The following is an 18,611-nucleotide window of genomic DNA, read 5'->3' on the forward strand; positions in this document are numbered from 1 at the left end:
CACAGGCTCGCCCTTTAAACGCCGTCCTCAGGATGGTGACTCCCCCGGACGCAGGTGGAGCCTGGCCCTCGCCCCTGAACCCCAGACTCACACAGCCAACCGCTGAGTCAACCACAGTCCAGTGCCGCTGTGCCGGGCCGTCTCAGCGGCCTCCTAAACTCAGCCCTGCCGCAGGAATCCCCATCTCTGCCCCATAGGCTCCTCCGCTGCCTCCCCAACCCTGCCCCCGCGTGTGGAGGCTCCTCCCTTCCCACTGTTCACACCAACAACGGGGGGTGGGGGGGTGGGGGGGTGTCAACTGAGGACCCCCTCTGTGCTCCTCACTCACACGCACTCCACCAGAATCCCAGCCCCCGTGCCCCTGGATGCAGCCAGCACCCCCCACTCCTCACCTCCTGCGAGCACCATCACACCGCCTCCGCCCTGCCGCCCTGCTCCCCTGCTCACCCTCCGAAGGGCTCACCGCCTGCAGGGCTCACCCCAGAGGGGTCCTACACCCCACTGAGGCCCTCCTGCTCAGAGCCTGCGGCGGCTCCCTTCTCACTCCCAGGAAAAGCAAGCATCCTTGGGCCTCTGTTTCCTAGGCCAGCTGTGCCGTCTCCCCACCACCCCACCCTGAACTTTGTCCCCACCCTCCCCCCGACTTCCCAGCCCCAGCATCCTTACAGTGGGCAAGTGGCTTCTACCCTCCTTGTGCCAAGTGATTATTACAACACCTGTGAGGACTGCAGACGGGGGGTTATGGCCAATCTACAATGAAGACGCTGAGGCGGAGGCCAGCTGGCTTGCCCAGGATCCCACAGTCAGACACGGAGCTAGGGTCCTCGGTCCCCCCGATCTGCCCCATCTCTGGCCTCTGACTTCAGGGACTCCCAGTCCTCCAAGATAAAACCCCAGAACCCAGGCAGCACTGGGGCTGTGATGTGGGCAGAGTCCACAGGGCCCTTGGGGTGTGTGTGTCTGACTTGAGAGCCTGGCGGAGCCAGCAGACGGCAGCCCTTCAGCAGCTCCAGCAGGCAGAGCGAGGGCCCTGAGCTGACGCTGCCAGGCCTCCTGATCCGATCCCAGGCTTTGGGGCAGCTTTGGGCTAGAAAGGGAGGGAGCCAGTGCCTGATACGTCACCCACCCCGGGGACCCCTGGGGCTCCTCGAGGGCAGCAAGGAGGCCGCCTCTGAGAGGGGGAAGAAGAGAGGAGTGGACAGAAAGGAAGCTGGGCTGAGCAGGGAAAGAGAAAAGGGAGAGCCTAAAAAAGAGTGTGAATCCCCTGAGCGTACAATGGTCAGAACTCCACACCCTCACTGCCAAGGGCCTGGGTTCAATCCCCGGTCAGGGAACTAAAAATCCCGTAAGTCACGCAGCACGGCCAGAAAAAAAAAAAGAAAATGAAGAATGGAAGAGCACGCAGCATCCCGGAGGGCAGAGACGACAGAAGGAGACGGGAATGAGATGGGGAGGAGGAAAGGACGGGGTGGGAGAGGCAGGGATGAAGAGTCAGGGAAGGTGGAGGGTGGAGAGAGGGCGGGAAGGAGAAGGAAGGACAGAGACAAGATGGGGTGGGGGGCACAGAGAGAAAAGGGAGAGGACGGGAGAAGAGAAGGGAGGGAGGCAAGAGAGAGGCAAACGCTGGAGAGAAAACTGAGCCGGGGAAGGCAGGCACATCCGGAGGGGCCGGCCAGCCCTGGGAGGCTGCCCCCTGCTCGCCCCCCGCCCCCCTACCTGCCCCCGCGACTCACCTTGTCGGCCGACTGCGAGGTGCCGAAGAAGATGGGGATGAAGGCGAGCCAGACGATGCAGGTGGTGTACATGGTGAAGCCGATGGGCTTGGCCTCATTGAAGGTCTCGGGCACGCCGCGCGTCTTGATGGCATACACGGTGCACGTGACCATCAGCAGCATGCTGTAGCCCAGCAGGCAGATGAGCGACAGGTCCGAGATGTCGCACTTGAGCACCCCCCTGGCGAAGCGGGGGTCCAGTGTCCGCTGGTCCTGGAAGTCCACCACCGAGTGCGACGGGTCCACCACGAACCACACGCAGATGCCCAGCAGCTGCAGGGAGATGAGGCTGAAGGTGATGGCCAGCTGCGAGGCGGGGCTGATGAAGCGTGGGGCGCTGACCGACCGCTTGCCCTGCTCGAAGATGCGGTAGATGCGGTTGGTCTTGGTGAGCAGGGCCGCGTAGCTGATGCTCATGCCGAGCCCCAGGAAGATCCGGCGCAGAGAGCAGGTGCCCAGGTCGGGCTCGGCGATCATGAGGAAGGTGGTGGCGTAGCACAGGAAGATGCCTGCCAGCAGCACGTAGCTCAGCTCGCGGCCCGAGGCCTTGACGATGGGTGTGTCGTTGTAGCGCACGAAGGTGACCACCACGAACAGCGTGGCGGCGATGCCCGCCACGGCCAGGAAGAGGGGCAGCACGGCCCAGGGCGAGCCCCACTCCAGCTTGATGATGGGGATGGGCCGGCAGCCCGTGCGGTTCTCCGTGGGCCGCATGTCGTAGGGACAGGCCTTGCAGGTGTAGCCGTCCACCTGGTACTGGTACCCCGTGCAGGGCTCGCAGTGCCAGCAGCAAGGCATGCCCTTCACCGTCTTCTTCCGCTCGCCCGGCTGGCAGGGCAGGCTGCAGACGGAGCGGGGCAGCTGCTGGCCACTCCCCGGCCAGAGCATCCGCTCTATCTGTCAACGACAGCACAGGGGAGCCGGCCTCAGGACACGCTGCCCAGTGCCCTGGACCGCCCCCTGAGCTGGCATCCTGGAACCTCGTGTCTGAATTGCTCAGTCAGATGGCCAAAATCCAGCTGCTCAGCTGGCCCTGCCAGGATCGACCGAATCCAACAGCTGCATTTAAATAAGCTCCCGGGCACGATTTAGACCTAGATGACCAGCAGGGGATCCTGCTCCAATACAAAACCCCCAAGGGTCATACAGAGACCAGCAGTGACAACCGAGAGTCACAGGACAGAGCGCGGAGAGCCCGCAGCCCGGACTCCCAGCCCTGTGAGGCCTCGCTACTCACGGTGATCCCCGACCGGCTGCATCAGCGTCACCCAGGAGCGGGTTAGAAATGTAAATGTTTGGCCACCCCAGGCCTACTGACTCAGAATCCGAGTTTTTGTTTTTTTTTCTTCTAATTTTTTTTTTTAATGTGGACCATTTGTAAAGTCTTTATTGAATTTGTTACAATTGCTTCTGTTGTTTCATGTCCTGGTTTTTTTAGCCATGAGGCATGAAGGATTTTAGCTCCCTGATCAGGGACTGCACCCTCATCCGCTGCGTTGGAAAGTGAAATCTTAACCACTGGACCAGGGAAGTCCCAGAATTTGAGTTTTAACCAAACCCCACAGGTGACTGGTGCGCGCACACAAAGGGGAGACACACTGCCCTGTGGCTCAGCCCCCAGGGCCTCCGTGTGGTACAGGCAGTCAGGTTCAGCAGAGAACAATGAACAAAGGTTCAATCAGAGAACCTGCAACGTGTGCCCAGGGCTGAGTGTTTCTTTGCCTCCTGCTTTGAATGAGTGCATTCTGTTACATGCCTCTGAAGACACAACTGCTGCGAGCAAAGGAACACAGAAGCTGGCATGCCCTACTGAGTGTGTCACGAAGTTCTGGAAAGTAAGCGAGAGCCCCCACGAGCTCCAGGCTCTGGGCAAAGGGAGCCTGGCCACACTTGGGAGCCATATTCCAAGCATCAGCTCTTTGGAAGGGTCATGCTTAGAGAATGGCTTTGGGACTTCCCCTGTGGCTCAGAAGGTAAAGTATCTGCAATGTAGGAGACCTGGGTTCAATCCCTGGGTTGGGAAGACCCCCTGGAAGAGGGCACGGCAACCCACTCCAGTATTCTTGCCTGGAGAATCCCATGGACAGAGGAGCCTGGTGGGCTACAGTCCAGAGGGTCACAGAGTCAGACATGACTAAATGACTAACACTTTCACGCTTAGAGAATAGCAGGCCCTTTGTCCTGGGAGCTCACTCCAGGAGAAGGAATAGCCAGTTGGTTTGGGGCTGAAGGGAGGGTTTTAGAGATGAGAAAACGGGTGAGTGAGGTGGGTTGGAGTAGGCAGGGTGGAGAATCCAAAGATGGCTTCATGGTAGATGGGGACAAAAATCTCAAGGAGGAAATTCGCCTTGTGGCTCTGGGCATGACCATCCCCTAAAAGCCAACAAGCACAGCAGTGACCAGGGCCAACTACCATCCTGCAGGAACAAGGGGGCAGGACAATCTCTGGGCACCAGACCTGTGATGCTGCAGGGGGACCCAGGGATCCAGGGGGATGGGGGTGTTCCGGAAAACTGTGGCTCCAGTGGAAAGAGCAGTGAATGAGGTCAAATGTTGGGATCACAGTTCTGTCGCTAGCTGGCTGTGCGCCCTTGAGCAAACACCTCAGCCTCTCTGAGTCTTTGTTGTCCCGCCTGATCCAAAGACAGCAGATGCAAGGCCACCAGAGCCCTCTGTGACTTACGGCGGCTTCTACTTGGGAGTTCTGTCTGCTTCTCCAGAGCATCAGCCCCAGGAGGACAGGGCCTTTGAGTTACTTCCCTGCTGTCTGCAGCCCCCAGCCCAGGGCTGGCCCAAGGTGGGGCCAATGAATTGCGGTGGAGTCTCCAAGAAGCAGTGAGGTCTGGCCACCGGAGCGAGAGCCCTCAGGAGGGACGGGGAAGCTGTGGCGGTTGAGGACCAGTCCTGCATCGCCGCCTCCCTCCCCCCAGTTCCATGCTGGTGGAGGGGCTTGGATTCCTGGGGATGGGACCCGGGAATCACTCCCACCCCCCAGGCCTGCCTTCACTTACCATACCTGCAGAATGGGGTGATAACAGTGCCCGCCCCACAGGGCTGGCATCCCCACAGTTAGGTAAGTTGATGAGAACAGGAGCCGTCACAGCGGGTGCTCCATAAGGATGAGCTGCCTGCCACTGCCAGTGAATGGAGGCCCTGCCCCTCCCCACTACGCCGGATCTGAACGAGACAGGCCTCCATCTGGGCTGGGGTCCCACCCTGCCCACACTGCTCCCACCCACTCTGTTCTGTCCGTCTGTCTCTGCTCAGCAACCCAAGGAGCATCACTGTAGGAACGGGCTCTATCCCCGCCACGCTGCGTGGCCTTTGGAACCTCCCTAGGGCTGGGTTTCGAGATATTCCTTCTGATTTGGAAGACTGTTGGGGATAAATGAGATCATGGGCAGAGAGTGCCCTGAAAAGCTCCAGGGCTTGCAGCCAAAAGAGATGCTTACAGGAGCGGATGGCAGGGACGTGACGTGACTCTCCCAGATCTGGGCCTGCCAAGCCTGTACGGTCCACCTGGACGTCACGCTGTGCCCACCCCATGTGCGGCTCACCCTCCACCCAGAGAGGGGACCAGTCAGTCCACAGGCACCACCTCGAGGCACCAACCACAGGTCCCTTTTATCCCCAAAACATGGCATTATTTGTAGCCAGGGACATTGAGGGCAGGAGGGAGATCCCAAGTCCGGAACAGCATGGCTGGGGACCCAGGAGAAGCCCCTTCCTGCCACCGAGAAAGATGATGGCCTTCCCATGGAGTCTGATGGAGTCATTCTCAAACAGCTACCCGCCAGCAGAACCCCACTGCACGACTGTGCTCCTCTCATCCTTCTCTGTCCAGATACAGCTCTCTCCCTCCTCACCTTTCTCCCCATCCCCACCCCCACCCCCAAGACTCTGAGCCCCCGCACCCCAGTGTGAATTCATCTGTCTGCAGGGTTTGCCCTGTGAGGGGAGCACACAGGAGGGCCCAGGCGACGGGGAAGGACAGGGGCAGGGAGGGCGGGAGCCCAGCTGCCCTGCTCTTCTGTTCTGGAGTTTGGGGGCTCAGGGCCCTCTGACGGAAGGAAGCCCCAACTCGGCAGCACCAAACCCAGGCGTCAGGGCTCCCCTCCAGGGGCCGGGTGTCCTCTCCTCCCCCCGCCCTGCCCTTCCTCCGGGCACTTACCCGGAGGTGCAGGTGGTCCGTCCAGGAGCCGATGACCTTGTACTCAGCAGAGCCATTCCGCAGCTGGTACTGGTAGATGTCGTAGCGCCCAGGTGCGTCTCCATTCTCATTGAAAGTCACAGGGTTCCCCGCAATGCCTGGGGGGGGGCATGGGGGTCACACACTCCATTTCTTTGCTGAGCCTTTGCCCAGAGACAGAGAGGAGCGTGAGCCCTGGGCAGCAACACCTCTGCGTGGAACATCTCGGGGGGTTTTACTCCCTGGAAGCATCCGAAGAGGTTCCCCCACTCCCACCCCATGGAGCCCCGGGACCCTTTCCCCAGGGTTGGGTGGTGCCCCCACCTGAGAAATTGACATTGCGGATGTACTTGAGCAGCTGGGTGCCGTCCACAGGGTCCATGCGCGGGCAGAGCCCCACGCGTCCCGGACACAGGTCTCGGTGCATGGCGTGCAGCGCATGGCCCATGGCGTACACAGCGTCGATCACAAATTGCACCTTCCCCTCCTGCTCATACGCCGAGTCCTGCCCGATGCGCTCCCGGTCTGCAATGAAAACGTTCAGGATGGGAGTGCCCACGAGGCCCATGAGCGCTCACAGATGCGCGGCGGGAACCACAGCGGCCCCCCGGGATACAGCCGGGTCTCCGGGACCCGGGCCCAGGGCTAGCTTCATCATCCCAGGGGATGGTCTCGTGGGGGTGCCTGGGGGATGGTCCTGAGGGCCCACTGCCCTCGTGACTGTACGGCTGGACCCTGTGTGAGCTGGGAAGTCACCAGGGCAGAAACTGCGTCTGTAGATGAGGGCAGTGATGCCCTACAGCAGCTCAGCCATGGGCGGCCACCAGCCAGGGGCTGCTGCCCCACCACGGGGTACAGGGTGGGGGGGAATTGAGGCCCAGAGAGGGTGAGGGGCTGGCTGCAGGTCCCTCAGGCTTCAGGACACCCGATGCCCTCAGTGGCTTCCAGATGCCCCAGACATGAGAAGTCACCATCATTGCTGCCCACCTCTCCCCCTGTCAGTGACCCAACCCACCCACCTCTCCCCCTGTCAGTGACCCCCCCTCCTTAGCCAGGGTGAGTGAGCTTTGCAAAATGGGGAACACACCGCACCGCCTCCTCCCTGCAAACAGCAGTGGCTCCCTAGGGCGCCAGGCCTCCCGTCCTCACTCCCTTGGGACACACCCAAGCCCTCTGCTCTGGGTCCTGTACAAACTCTCTGGCTGCCTGAGGTCTTGATGTCTTGTCAGTAAAAAGATCATCATCTTGCCCCACAGAAGTGCTGTATATGAGATGAGCTACAGAAAACCCGTGGCACAGAGAAGCTGACCAAGCCACATTATTATGGTGCTTAAGTGCTCAGAAGAGAGGGCTTCTAAGCTGGGCTCCAGAGGCTGCGGGGCTAGAGCAGGCCAGTAAGGCTTTCTGGAGGAGGAGGAGCCCCAGGCCTGGGTCATAATGATGATGGAGAATACGGACTGCTAACTTCTAAGGAGCATCTACTCTGTGTCAGGCGCTGTTTTAAGCTCTTTATGTATGGAAGTCATCAGATAATCACAGCAATGCTATGAGGTAATGATCCCCATTCATTTCTACAGAAATGAAAACACTGAGGCACAGAAAAGCTCCCCAGCTTCCCAGGACCACACAGAGCTGGATTTGACCAGGTGCTCCGGCCCCCCGCCTGTATGCCTGAGTGACTTAAAGAGGCTGATTGCAGCGGGGAGGGCAGGGAATTGGGAGGGGCAGGAGCTCTGAGTGGAGAACCGGGGGACGGCAGAGGAGAGGAAAGGGAAGGATGGGCAGACTGCTAGGGACCCCAGCTTCCCCTCCCAAGCCCACAGCCCTGCACAGAGCCTGCCTGGCAGCCTCTTCCGTCACCACCAGGATGATCAAATTAACCCTTAAACACACACAGACACACACCCATGCCTCCCTGCTAGAGGGCCAGGGCCACATCTTACAGAGGTAATTCCCCAGCGGCCAGCAGGGTGAGTGGCACCTCAAGGGGCCATGGGCCTGGGACTTCAATGGGTGTCATGTGGGAGCCAGGTTGAGGCCTCAGGGATCCACAGGTTACCCCTAAGTTCTTCTACTTTTAGCTAATTCATGGTCACTGAGCCCTGCTGCCCAGGGCTCCCAAGGAGCTGGTGGCACATCTCCTCTTCCTATGTTGGCCACCAAGAGACTGTGACCAAGGTCAGAACCTGACTCCAGTACCCTAACCTCGGGGTCACAGATCAGAGGCCCCCAGTACCCAGACTGGACAGTTTAGGGGCAGATTCCCGGTTGGCTCTGGGGGAACTGCTGGCTCCAGACATGCCACAGCTTCTGCAGCATGGCCTTGGGGCTGGAGACAGGGTGGTCTTCAAGGCTGAGCCCTTGGCTACCCACTGCACTGCATTCGCACCAGACTGTCTGGGCAGGAACCCCAGCTCGAACACATCATCTAGCTATGACCTTGGACCTGCCACCTCACCTGGTGGGCTTCAGTCTCCTAGACTGCAAGATGAGGATGCCAATGGTGTTTAGCTCATAGGGTCGGGATAGGGCCCCCACGAGGCTAAACGGGTCTATGTTTACAACAGGTCGTAGAGAGGCCCGGTGCTTGCCAAGTGCTGCAGAAGCACGTTAAACACGAGGGCACAGAGGGGTCTAAGCCCCGCCCGCCTCGGAGCTCCGGGGAAGGCAGAGCTGTGCCAACAGGCCAAGCTGTCTCTCGGCCACGGCACAACAGGTGAATGGACGGGAGAGGTAGGTTCGCCGGCCTCAGCAGCCTGCCCTCTTGTTCAAGGCTTCTGATCACAGGTTCCAGTAGCCAGGAGAGAAGCTCAAGGGACAATCTTGCTCCCAGAGGGTGACAGAAGAGGCTGGGATAGGGTTGTGCGGAAAGCCCCAGCTGCGGGCCCTTCCCTCACCTCCGGCCCCCGGGTCCCGTACTCTGTCTGCATTCCGCCATTCCACGTCCCCAGAGCTCCCATCACACCCTCATTTCATACGGATGAGAGACTGAATTATTAACCGGGATGGAGGGGGCAGCTGCGGCCACTAGAGAGAGGGGGCAGGGCTCTTCCCAGGCCAAGGACACGCCGGGTAAGGCACCCTGGCGGAGCTGCCCTCTGGCAGAGCTGCCCTCTGCCTCTCCGCTTCCGGCTTCCCAGGGGTCCCCCTTAGCGGTCCAGCTGAAGCATGCATCCTTGGGCCATGCAGGTCCGGGACCACGTGATCTCACTGGGGTCACACATGGAGTGCAGATGACCTCACAGGAGCCCCTCACCAGGGGGGCCCACCTCTGCCTGGCTCCGGGGTCCTGTGGGCTGTCAGCGGCCCTGGAGCACAGCCCCTCGAGATCCACCCCCCAACCCCCAGAGTTGCCACAGGGCCAGCCGTCGATTTCTGGAGATTCCCCAACACACTTTCACATGGTTGACTTTTGTCTCAAGTCTGCCCCCAATGACAAATGAGATAACAGGGCAGTGAGGCGCCCTGCAAAGGGTCTCTATTTGTAAGGGAGTGGCGGGCCTTGAGTCTGCCCCCTACACAAACTCCGTCTCACACACACAAGGCTCCTCCCCTAAGCCCCACAAGAAGCAACAATGACAGACCCTAAGTGTGCTCCCTTTGGGGGAGGGGGCATGGGTCACAAACACAAGTTAAACAAGGTCAAGACGCGCTGTCCTGAATGTTGGAAGCTGCACCCATAACCAGTGAGGCTCTCTGTACACCCTTGACTCCAGCAAATAACCCTGCAGCATAGCCGATGCTTCCTTTGCCCTGAGCCTCTGAGAGGCAGGCCAGACTAGCCGCCCTCATAGAGGAGGAGGTTCACAGGTAGTCGAGGGCAATACCGAGGCTTGAGGGAATCCTGACCACCGGCAGGTGTTCCTACACACCTGGGGACTGGCCTGGCCAGTGAGTGGATGAGATTTGAACCTAGATCTCTCTGGCTCCCAAAGAGTGTCTGCCACCCTGAACCGTCCCCTCCTTCTTCTCCCTCCATCCATCCAGATTTGCCTCCTTCCCCTTCTCTGGGGCGTCTGACCAGGCCTAAGCAGGAGCCAAGCATCCCTGTCTGCAGGGCTAGAGGAGGCAGGGGGCTGTGGAGGGAAGCCAAGGTCAGAGAACCCCTCTTGTGGGGGGTGGGTGGAGGGACCCCCAGGCCAAGGTGTGGGAATCGCAGTTCTGGGAGGAAGCAAGACACAGATTTCCGAGAGCTCCTGGAGATCAATTCCGGACACGTGGCAGCAACGGCAGCAGCGACGGTCTGAAGATGTCCTAATTGTGTCCCGAGGCATAGTGAGCCAGAGAGGCGTTTGGCTCGGCCACGGGTGACAGCCAGCCCCAGAACCGTCAGCGAAAGGATTTTCCCCGCGTCAAAACCCCCGCAGCTGCGGTTACTACGGCGACTGCAGCCTTTGTCTGCAGGTTGTAAATTGTAATTGAAATGAGTTTTCAAGGTTGAAATAACCATAGCTCCTCCTGGTCTCCCCTCTCACCTCCTCAAAACTCACCCCACCCAGCCACATTCCTCCTGAGGTCTAGGCTCACGTGTACACACACACACACACTTCCTCACAGAAAGGTATGGCAAATCAACCACATATACACTCACACATTTCCACATCTGCACACGTAGAGTCACAACACAAACGTGCCTGCATTTACACACATCTCTGTACACACATCCACGGCCAAACGTACGGGAACAGAAGTGGCCACATACACACATGCTCTACAGACACAGCTACACGATTAGCACAGCACCTCTACACGCATGTGGCTATTCAGATTCACTGCTGGCGGAGAAGCCCCACAAACAGGTCCTGACAAGGATGTGAGCACAGGCATTTTATCTGGAGGTGATGCTGAAAGCACAAGTCAGCGGTAAGGAAGTGAGACGAGGGCGTGAAGGGAAGGCACAAACGCCAGGTGTGAGGCTCGCCCACGGGGGCTCCAGAGAACAGCGGGGCCTAGGCCTCAGGGCGGCCCATCTGAGGGAACACACAGCCCCACCCCTGCCGGCTGAAGGCCGGAGGCTACTCCCGGGGCGTTCATCCCACTGGCAAAGTGGTGCTGGGGGGCCGCTAGGGGGACACCTCAGGGTCCGCAGCCCCAGGTTCAAGTCCACACGGGTAATTAACGTAGGTGTGTGGACATACTGCACATATCCACAGATCTATACACTGGCATTTACGTACAGACAGGCCAACATCCACACCGGTTTTCATCTGTCAGGCAAACTTCCAGGGAGCAGGATAGGAGGATCCCAGGATCCCCCTAAGGAGAGCTGGTGCATGGCTCTGCTCTGGACCAGCCCTCTGACCGGGTTAAGCAACGCTTACATCGCTAGATGAGAATCCAGGGTAATCGTGCTTACTTTGTGGGGCCGCTGATAGGATTCAAGGAGGCACAGATGTATCAATAAGACACACAACGTCATACCATGTACCTACTGTTCTCTAAGCTTCCCTTTTCCTCTCCTCCCTGACACTCCCCCAAGGGACAACTCCCCACTGCCCGAGGCCTCCACCCAGCCCGGCTGCCCCTCTGCATGCAGCCTGGCATATGCTGACTCTCCCCGCCCCCCACACGAGATGAGCGTGGGGTGCCCACCCCACGGACAGGGCCCAGGCCAGCTTGTCCACTGATACAGGGGTAGGGGAGCAAGCTGACACCTGTCCTTTCTGGCCACTCCCCCTCTTTCCTGACTCCACCTGTGGTTGAGCCACCTCCCTGGAACAGGCGGGCTTTTCTTAGGGTCCCCAGGTCCTGCCCCCATGTCCTGCTCAGCACCCCCAGGTCACATAGCAGGCTCCCCTCCTCGTCTGTGGTAGCACACTTGTTCTTCAGCCCCACCCAGCCCACCGTGTCTGCCAGCCCCTCCCCTTTTTCAACCTCCATCAAGCCACCTGCCTTCCTGGTTGTGGCTGTTGTTCAGTCGCCCAATCGTGTCCAACTCTTTGCAACCCCATGGACTGCAGCATGCGAGCCCTCCCTGTCCCTCCCCATCTCCCAGAGTTTGCCCAAGTTCATATTCATTGCATCGGTGATGCTGTCCAGCCATCTCATCCCGACAACCTCCTCTCCTTCTGCCCTCAATCTTTCCCAGCATCAGGGGTTTTACCAATGAGTTGTCTGTTGGGATCAGATGACCAAAATACTGGAATTTCAGTTCTAGCGTCAGTCCTTCCAGTGAATATTCAAGGTTGATCTCCCTTAAGATTGACTGGTTTGATCTCCTTGCTGTCAAAGGGACTTTCTGGTTAGGGGACCTCTAAACAACTCAGCCTGGTCCCCTCTACCCCACATCTGTTCTCCCAAACTTGGCCTCAGCTCTGTGTCAGCTCTCATCCCGGGGAACCCTGAGCTAGCCCCAGTGCCTCACGGGCCTTTAACGATCAGCACCTTTGGGGCAGGGAGGTGAAGGGGGAGGGGGGAGCTCCTGATTCCCTCTCAGGTGCTCCCCTTTGGGCTCTCATGGGTGGTACAGCCCAGGGCTCCCCGACCTTGAGCCAGCCCCAGTCCCCTTCTGAGGGAAGGTGGTTCTGTCCCAGGAAGATGCCAGGGTGAAAACACATCAGAAGCTGAAATCCTGGCGGTGACATTGATTTCCAACTGCAAATAATCACAGGAGCAGAGAAGCTGTCTTCACAATCAGTAAAGACCACTTCTGGATGGCCATTGAATGAAAATGCAAAGTTCAGGAATCGTCAAGGAACTCCTGGGTCCCTGAGAGTCTGACCTCAAGAATGTATCCCCAGGGTCTTCCCTGGTGGTCCAGTGGTTAAGACTCCAAGCTCCCAGTGGAGGGAGGTTCGATCCCGGGTCAGGGAACTAGACCCACATGCTGCAACTAAAGGACCCCACGTGCTACAGCTAAGACCTGGCACCGCCAAATAAGTGATTTTTTAAAAAGCAAACAAACAGAACAAAGAATGTATCCCCAGGGTCTTCCCTGGTGGTCCAGTGGTTAAGACTTTGAGCTCCCAGTGGAGGGGACCCAGGTTCCATCCTGGGTCAGGGAACCGGATCCCACGTGCTGCAACTAAAGGACCTCGCCTACCACATGTAAGACCCGGCACCACCAAAGAAATGACTTTTGAAAAGCAAACAAACAAAACAAAGAATGTATCCCCAGATGTCCACTGACCCAAGTTTGAGAAACAGGATGTGGATGTCCGGCCAGATGGGAGCAGCTTGAAACACTGTCCCCCTCCCCACCCCAATACAGCCTCTTATGGGCTAAGTTGCATAGTATCTCTGGGCTTTAGTTGGCTTGTCTGAAATGAGGGTAGCTTCAGGGACCATTAGAATAGAGTAACATGTGTAGCAGAGACCATACTTGGCACCTGGACAGGCCAGCTCCCAGGGAAGGCCCTTCTCTGCCCCTTACTGGTTCTGAGACTCCAACATCACCCCCCCAGCCCAAGAGCTCTCTGGGGAGGGGGCCACAGTCACAGCCAGCCCCTCACGTAGATGTCCCTTCTCCCCCCTCACCCAGCCATGCTCCCTCTCCTGCCAGCAGCTTCTAGATTTTCCTCTGCTTGATCTTTGCTGGCAACATACAAATATGCTCTAATTTCTCCCATTTAAACAAACAAAACCCTCTCCTGACCCCACTTTTTCCCCAGCTAGCATCTCTCTCTCTCTGTTTACAACAAAACTTCTCAGAAGAGCGGCCCTTACTCACTTACTCGTCATCAATTTCTCTCCTCCGTTTTCCTCCTGACAAACTTCAGCCTGGGTTTTGCACCCACCTCTCCAAGGAATCTCCCCATGACTCAGCCTGACTCTCCATGCTCCCCCACCCCCATCTCAAAGTACAGCCAAGAACCCTAGAGTCCTCCTTGATTTTCTGTCATCTTTCTCTCACCTCAAATCCTTTAACAAACTCTGAAGCCACACTGCAAAATTGATAAAGAATCAGACTTCTCACCATCTCCATGGCCACCACCTGCTCCAGGTTCCCATCACCTCCCAGCCCAGTCTACAGCCCCGAACTCTCGTCTCTGGCTCTGCTCCAGAAGGCAGCCAGAATGAGCCCATTATTACATAAACCTTATCACGCTAATCCTTTTTCAAACCCTGCCATGGCTTTGTCTCATTCTGTGTTAATAATGACTAAAACCTTACTAATGGCCAACCAGGCCCCACACACACACTGTGTCAGCCCACCCTACCCCTCAGACCTCAGCTGCTACCTACTGCCCTCTGTTTTAGCCACGTGGGCCTCCTCACTGCTCCCTGAATCTGCCAGGCCTGAGCCTACCTCAAGGCCTTTGCACATGCTGTACTTTCTGCCTGGCAAGTTCTTTCCCAGTCACTTTCTCAGTGAGGACTTTGGACCTCCTGATTTAAAATGCCACATCCCTGGTCTCCCAGCACTCTCAGTTTCTCTCCAGGAGGAGGCCTCCTGGATCTGTCTTCTCCTGTCTCAGGATTAAGTCTCCGGAGGCCCTCGGCTCTGACCACTGGGACCTCACCATCGTGTACACCATCCGCGAGGCCACACAGTCTCCCACCGGCAGGGGGAGCTCCACGGGGCAGGTCTGCTCCCCTCCAGAGCCCAGCACAGGGCTGGGGACACAGCCAGCCTGAGAAAATGCTAGTTGAACAAGTGAGCAACAGCACAGAGGGGAAGGGCTCAGGACTTCTCTGGCCACCACATGGCTGATGGCTTGAGCAAACGTGAGCTCCCCTAATGCATGGCACAGCCTGGTGCATAGTATGTAATCCCAAATGTGGGTCTTCCTTCCTCTCCCCAGTTCCCTTAGGAGTGTGGAGTTGAAAAAAACTGTTAAAGCCAGGCTGCAATAGCCAGGAGGGCTCTGGGGATGGACATCAGCTGGCCTGAGGCAGGACATCCCTGGAGCCAGATGGCCAGGGTTCAAATTCCAGCTTTGCTATTTACTACTGAATGATCTTGGGAAAATCTTTAGCCTCTCAGTTTTCCTTTGCTTCCACTGTGGCTCAAGTGGTAAAGAATCTATCTGCGATGTGGGAGGCCCAGGTTCAACAGCTGGATTGGAAAGATCCCCTGGAGAAGGGAATGGCATCCACTCCAGTATTCTTGCCTAGAGAATTCCATGGAAGAGGACCCTGGCGGGCTATAGTCCATGGGGTCACAGAGGCGGACACGACTGAGCGGCTACACTTTAACTTTCCTCATCTGTAAAATGGGTTGCTGTGGAGAGTAAATGCAAAATATCAGAGCAGAAATTGACATGTAATACACGCTATATAAATATCAGCTGTTACTATTGTTACTGCTGCTAACACAGGCTGGGTGATTGGCATCTCCCCACACATCCCCAGCAGCCACAGGGCCACCCTCCCTCTCACAGCTCCCAGCCCCTAGGAGCAGCAGGCAGTAAATTCTCCTATCTCCTCATAAACCAGACCTTCCTCCGCTCAGCCATCACCTGGCTGGCAGAGCTGTCAAGAAGACAGATGCCACATCTGCCTTGTTTACAGCTTTAATCCCCAAACCCTGTTCTGCAGGCTCCCAGGGAGGGGCCAGGAGAAGAGGAGGGAAGCAGGCGCTGCCCTCCCACAGGCCTTGACAGCTGCCGAGACGCCCGCTCAGTGACCCCTGTCTCGCTCAGGTGGGGGGCGGCCACCTTCCTGTGCTTCCTGCAGACAACTTCCCCCGCCTTCCCCAGGAAACCGTGAGCAAGGCAGCTCTGCTCAGGATGGAGATCAAGGGATGGGAGTGGGTAGTACGATTCCCATTTTACAGATGAGGAAACTGAGGCCTCAAGAGATGACCTGCCCAAGGTCACACAGCTAGGGAAGTGGCAGCACCAGGATTCACACCCCGCTAAGGGGGACTCTCACAGCTGTGCATTTGAGAAACAACGGGTGCCCACGACCCCTTGCCATTTTGAGACACACCAGCCCAATCTCCTGGAGAAGGAAATAGCAACCCACTCCAGTATTCTTGCCTGGAGAATCCCCATGGACTAGAGGAGCCTGGCGGGCTACAGTCCATGGGGTCGCAAGGAGTCGGACACGACTAAGCGTCTAACACACAGCCCAATATCTGCCAAAAGACTGCCAGTATCTGCTACTCTTCTGAGGCTCTCTGGCCACAGAAGCCCTCTTTGCCATTTGGACAAGGCATTGAAGGATTAACATCCTCCAGGGAGAGCCAGCAATGCCTGACAGGAGGGGCTCCCCTGCCAGGTCAGGACTCAGCACTGTCTTTGCTGGGCCCCAGGTTCAATCCCTGGTTGGAGTATTAAGATCCCACAAGCCACACAGTGGAGCCAAAAAAATATTAAATAATCAATTTTTTAAAATGATTGCAGGAGGGAATGCCTTGGCAGGTCCAGTGGTTAGGACTTGGCAGGGCCCAGGTTCAATCCCTGGCTGGGGAACTAAGAGCCCACAAGTCACATGGTGCAGCCAAGAAACAATTTAAAATTGATCAATTTTTTAAAAAAGATTGATGAGAGTTGGTATACACACACCCCGGCTCCCTCACACCTCCAGTGGGATGACTGGCAGGCATGCTTCATTCTGTCCCCAGAGACCCCAGGGGAGTAAAGCTCCAGCTGTTCGCGGGGATGACCTGCTTGGTATTACACCCTTGATGGCCACCTTACCTCTGCAACCAAAGTTTCCTGGGGTCCTCTCCCAAAGAACAACTGGCTGTCAAATCCTAATCTGGAGGGGAATTCAATTTAACACCTTCAGATTCTGAAGGATGAATCAGATCTTCCCAAGTGTAAGACCCCAGCATGAGATGGTCCTTCCTGCCCTCTCAGAAGGTCACCAGGCCTGTTCTCGTCCTGGGGCAGGAAGGCGTGGATTTGGCAGAGCACAGGGCAGGGAAACACAGGAGCTCCCAGTGAGATCGTGGGCAGGACAGCAGGGCCCGTGGGACTGACAGGCAGAGGCCAAACCGTTAGCATCGAGGGGACCAGAGTGGACCCACCCAACGCCACCAGTGTGGACAGCAGCATCCTGGGAGAGCTGAGTGGGAAGCTAGGCTTGGGAGAGAGAGTGAGGCAGGTGGAGAACACAGGGCTGGCTGAGGGCCAGCAAGAAGAGGGGCTCAGACCATGGATGGGAGGGCGGTAGGACAGGCAGGCAGGAGAGCCAAACCGCCTGGGTACCAATCCAGTTCTGCCCATTCTCTAGCACCACAGTGTTCACCAGTCACCTCAGTGTCCTCTTCTGTAAAATGGGTGCAACAATTATGACGCTGTCCTCCGTCACTGGGGATCCTACAGCTAACAGAATCCTTACGACAGACTTGAACTGTTAAATTACCCAATTGCATCTAAATTCCACCTTTCCCCTTTCCTCTCTATCAACAACTACCATCAATTTTTTTTAAAGAAAGTTTGGAAGTAGGCTATTTATTGTTTTGGCTTCACCTGAGGCATAGAGGGTCTTAGTTCCCACACCAGGGACCAAATCCTCGCCCCCCGCATTGGTAACACAGAGTCCTAACCACTGGACTGCCAGGGAAGTCCCCAGAAATCACCATTTTACGAGCACTTACCATATCCATCATTTTTCAGCCAGCTTCTTCATACCCTTCAAACACATCACCTATCCTCCCAACAACCTGTTGAGAGGGGTGGTGGCTTCCCTGCCCTCTCTGGGACTCAGACAGGTTACTTGTCCCAGGTCACAGAGCCAGAAGGAAGCGGAGTCAGACCCAGTCCCTGACACACTAACAGGTGCCGAGTCCCAAGCCTATAGTCCTTGGGTGTCACCCCGGCCCTCCTGGCCTAAGATGTTCTTCCAAGGGACCAGCTCAGCTCAAACCTGGGTGGGGCCACGGGAAGACAGGGCTGCCTCCCCTCGTCCAGGGTGGTCTCAGCTTCCACAAACGTTTCCCCACAGCTCCCCCACCCCTCACGTTACCCAGACATGGGTGAGTTCACTGTGCCTGGCCTGGGGCCATACGAGGACCCTCACCAGTCCCTGCTGGGGCTTCCGAGGCAGCAGGAAGGATCCAGGTCAGCTGGAACATGCTGTCCTTCGGTCCTTCCTGGCCACCCAGAGTTCACTCCAGGCTCTCCTGCTTTGCTCAAGCCTTCCCCTCACCTGGGGCGCACACCATTCCCCTTCCTATCACCCACCTCTCCTTCCAAGCCAGTGGTTCCCATACTTGGCTGCACAGTAAACCACCTGGGGCACCTTTTAAAAAACCCCAATGCCCTGGTGGCACACAGGACCAATTCCATCAGAATGTCTGGGGCTAGGAGCCAAGCATCAGCATTTGAAAAGAACCCCAAGTGACTGGATGTGAACAAAGCTGCTCTTGCCCAATATTCCCAGCCCTAAATACACACTGGGAGAGCTTGAAAAACAATCCACTCCCAAAGTTCTGCTTTGTGGGTCTGGGGGTGAGGCCCTGGTCTGTTGTTTTTTTTTTTTAATTGGAGGATAATTGCTTTACAATGTCGTGTTGCTTTCTGCCATACAACGTGAATCAGCCATAAGTATACATACATCCCCTGGCTCTTGAACGTCCCTCCCACCCTGCACCCCACCCCTCTAGATTGTCACAGAGCACTGGGTTGAGCTCCCTGTGTTAGACACAAATTGCCACTAGCTGTCTGTTTCACATATGATAATGTGTATGTTTCAATGCTTCTCTCTCAATTCGTCCCACCCTCTCCTTCCCCTGCTGTGTCCACAAGTCCTTTCTC

The 18,611-nt window shown here is 57.2% G+C and overlaps 1 protein-coding gene across 3 annotated transcripts in view; it reads right to left on the minus strand.

Annotated features, from left to right (window-relative positions):
- The window catches only part of GRM4 (glutamate metabotropic receptor 4), a 114,643-nt gene that overhangs the window by 11,999 nt on the left and 84,033 nt on the right, over window positions 1-18,611 (minus strand). For all 3 annotated transcript variants that reach the window (XM_061397957.1, XM_061397956.1, XM_061397955.1), the window contains exons 7-9: window positions 6,286-6,486; window positions 5,944-6,080; window positions 1,734-2,669 (exon numbers count right to left, since the gene is read on the minus strand). In XM_061397957.1, coding sequence (XP_061253941.1) covers window positions 1,734-2,669; window positions 5,944-6,080; window positions 6,286-6,486 — 1,274 coding nt within the window. The remainder of the gene's footprint in view (window positions 1-1,733; window positions 2,670-5,943; window positions 6,081-6,285; window positions 6,487-18,611) is intronic.

This window comes from Bos javanicus, chromosome 23 (genome assembly GCF_032452875.1).
Source record: "Bos javanicus breed banteng chromosome 23, ARS-OSU_banteng_1.0, whole genome shotgun sequence".
Lineage (NCBI taxonomy): Eukaryota > Metazoa > Chordata > Mammalia > Artiodactyla > Bovidae > Bos > Bos javanicus.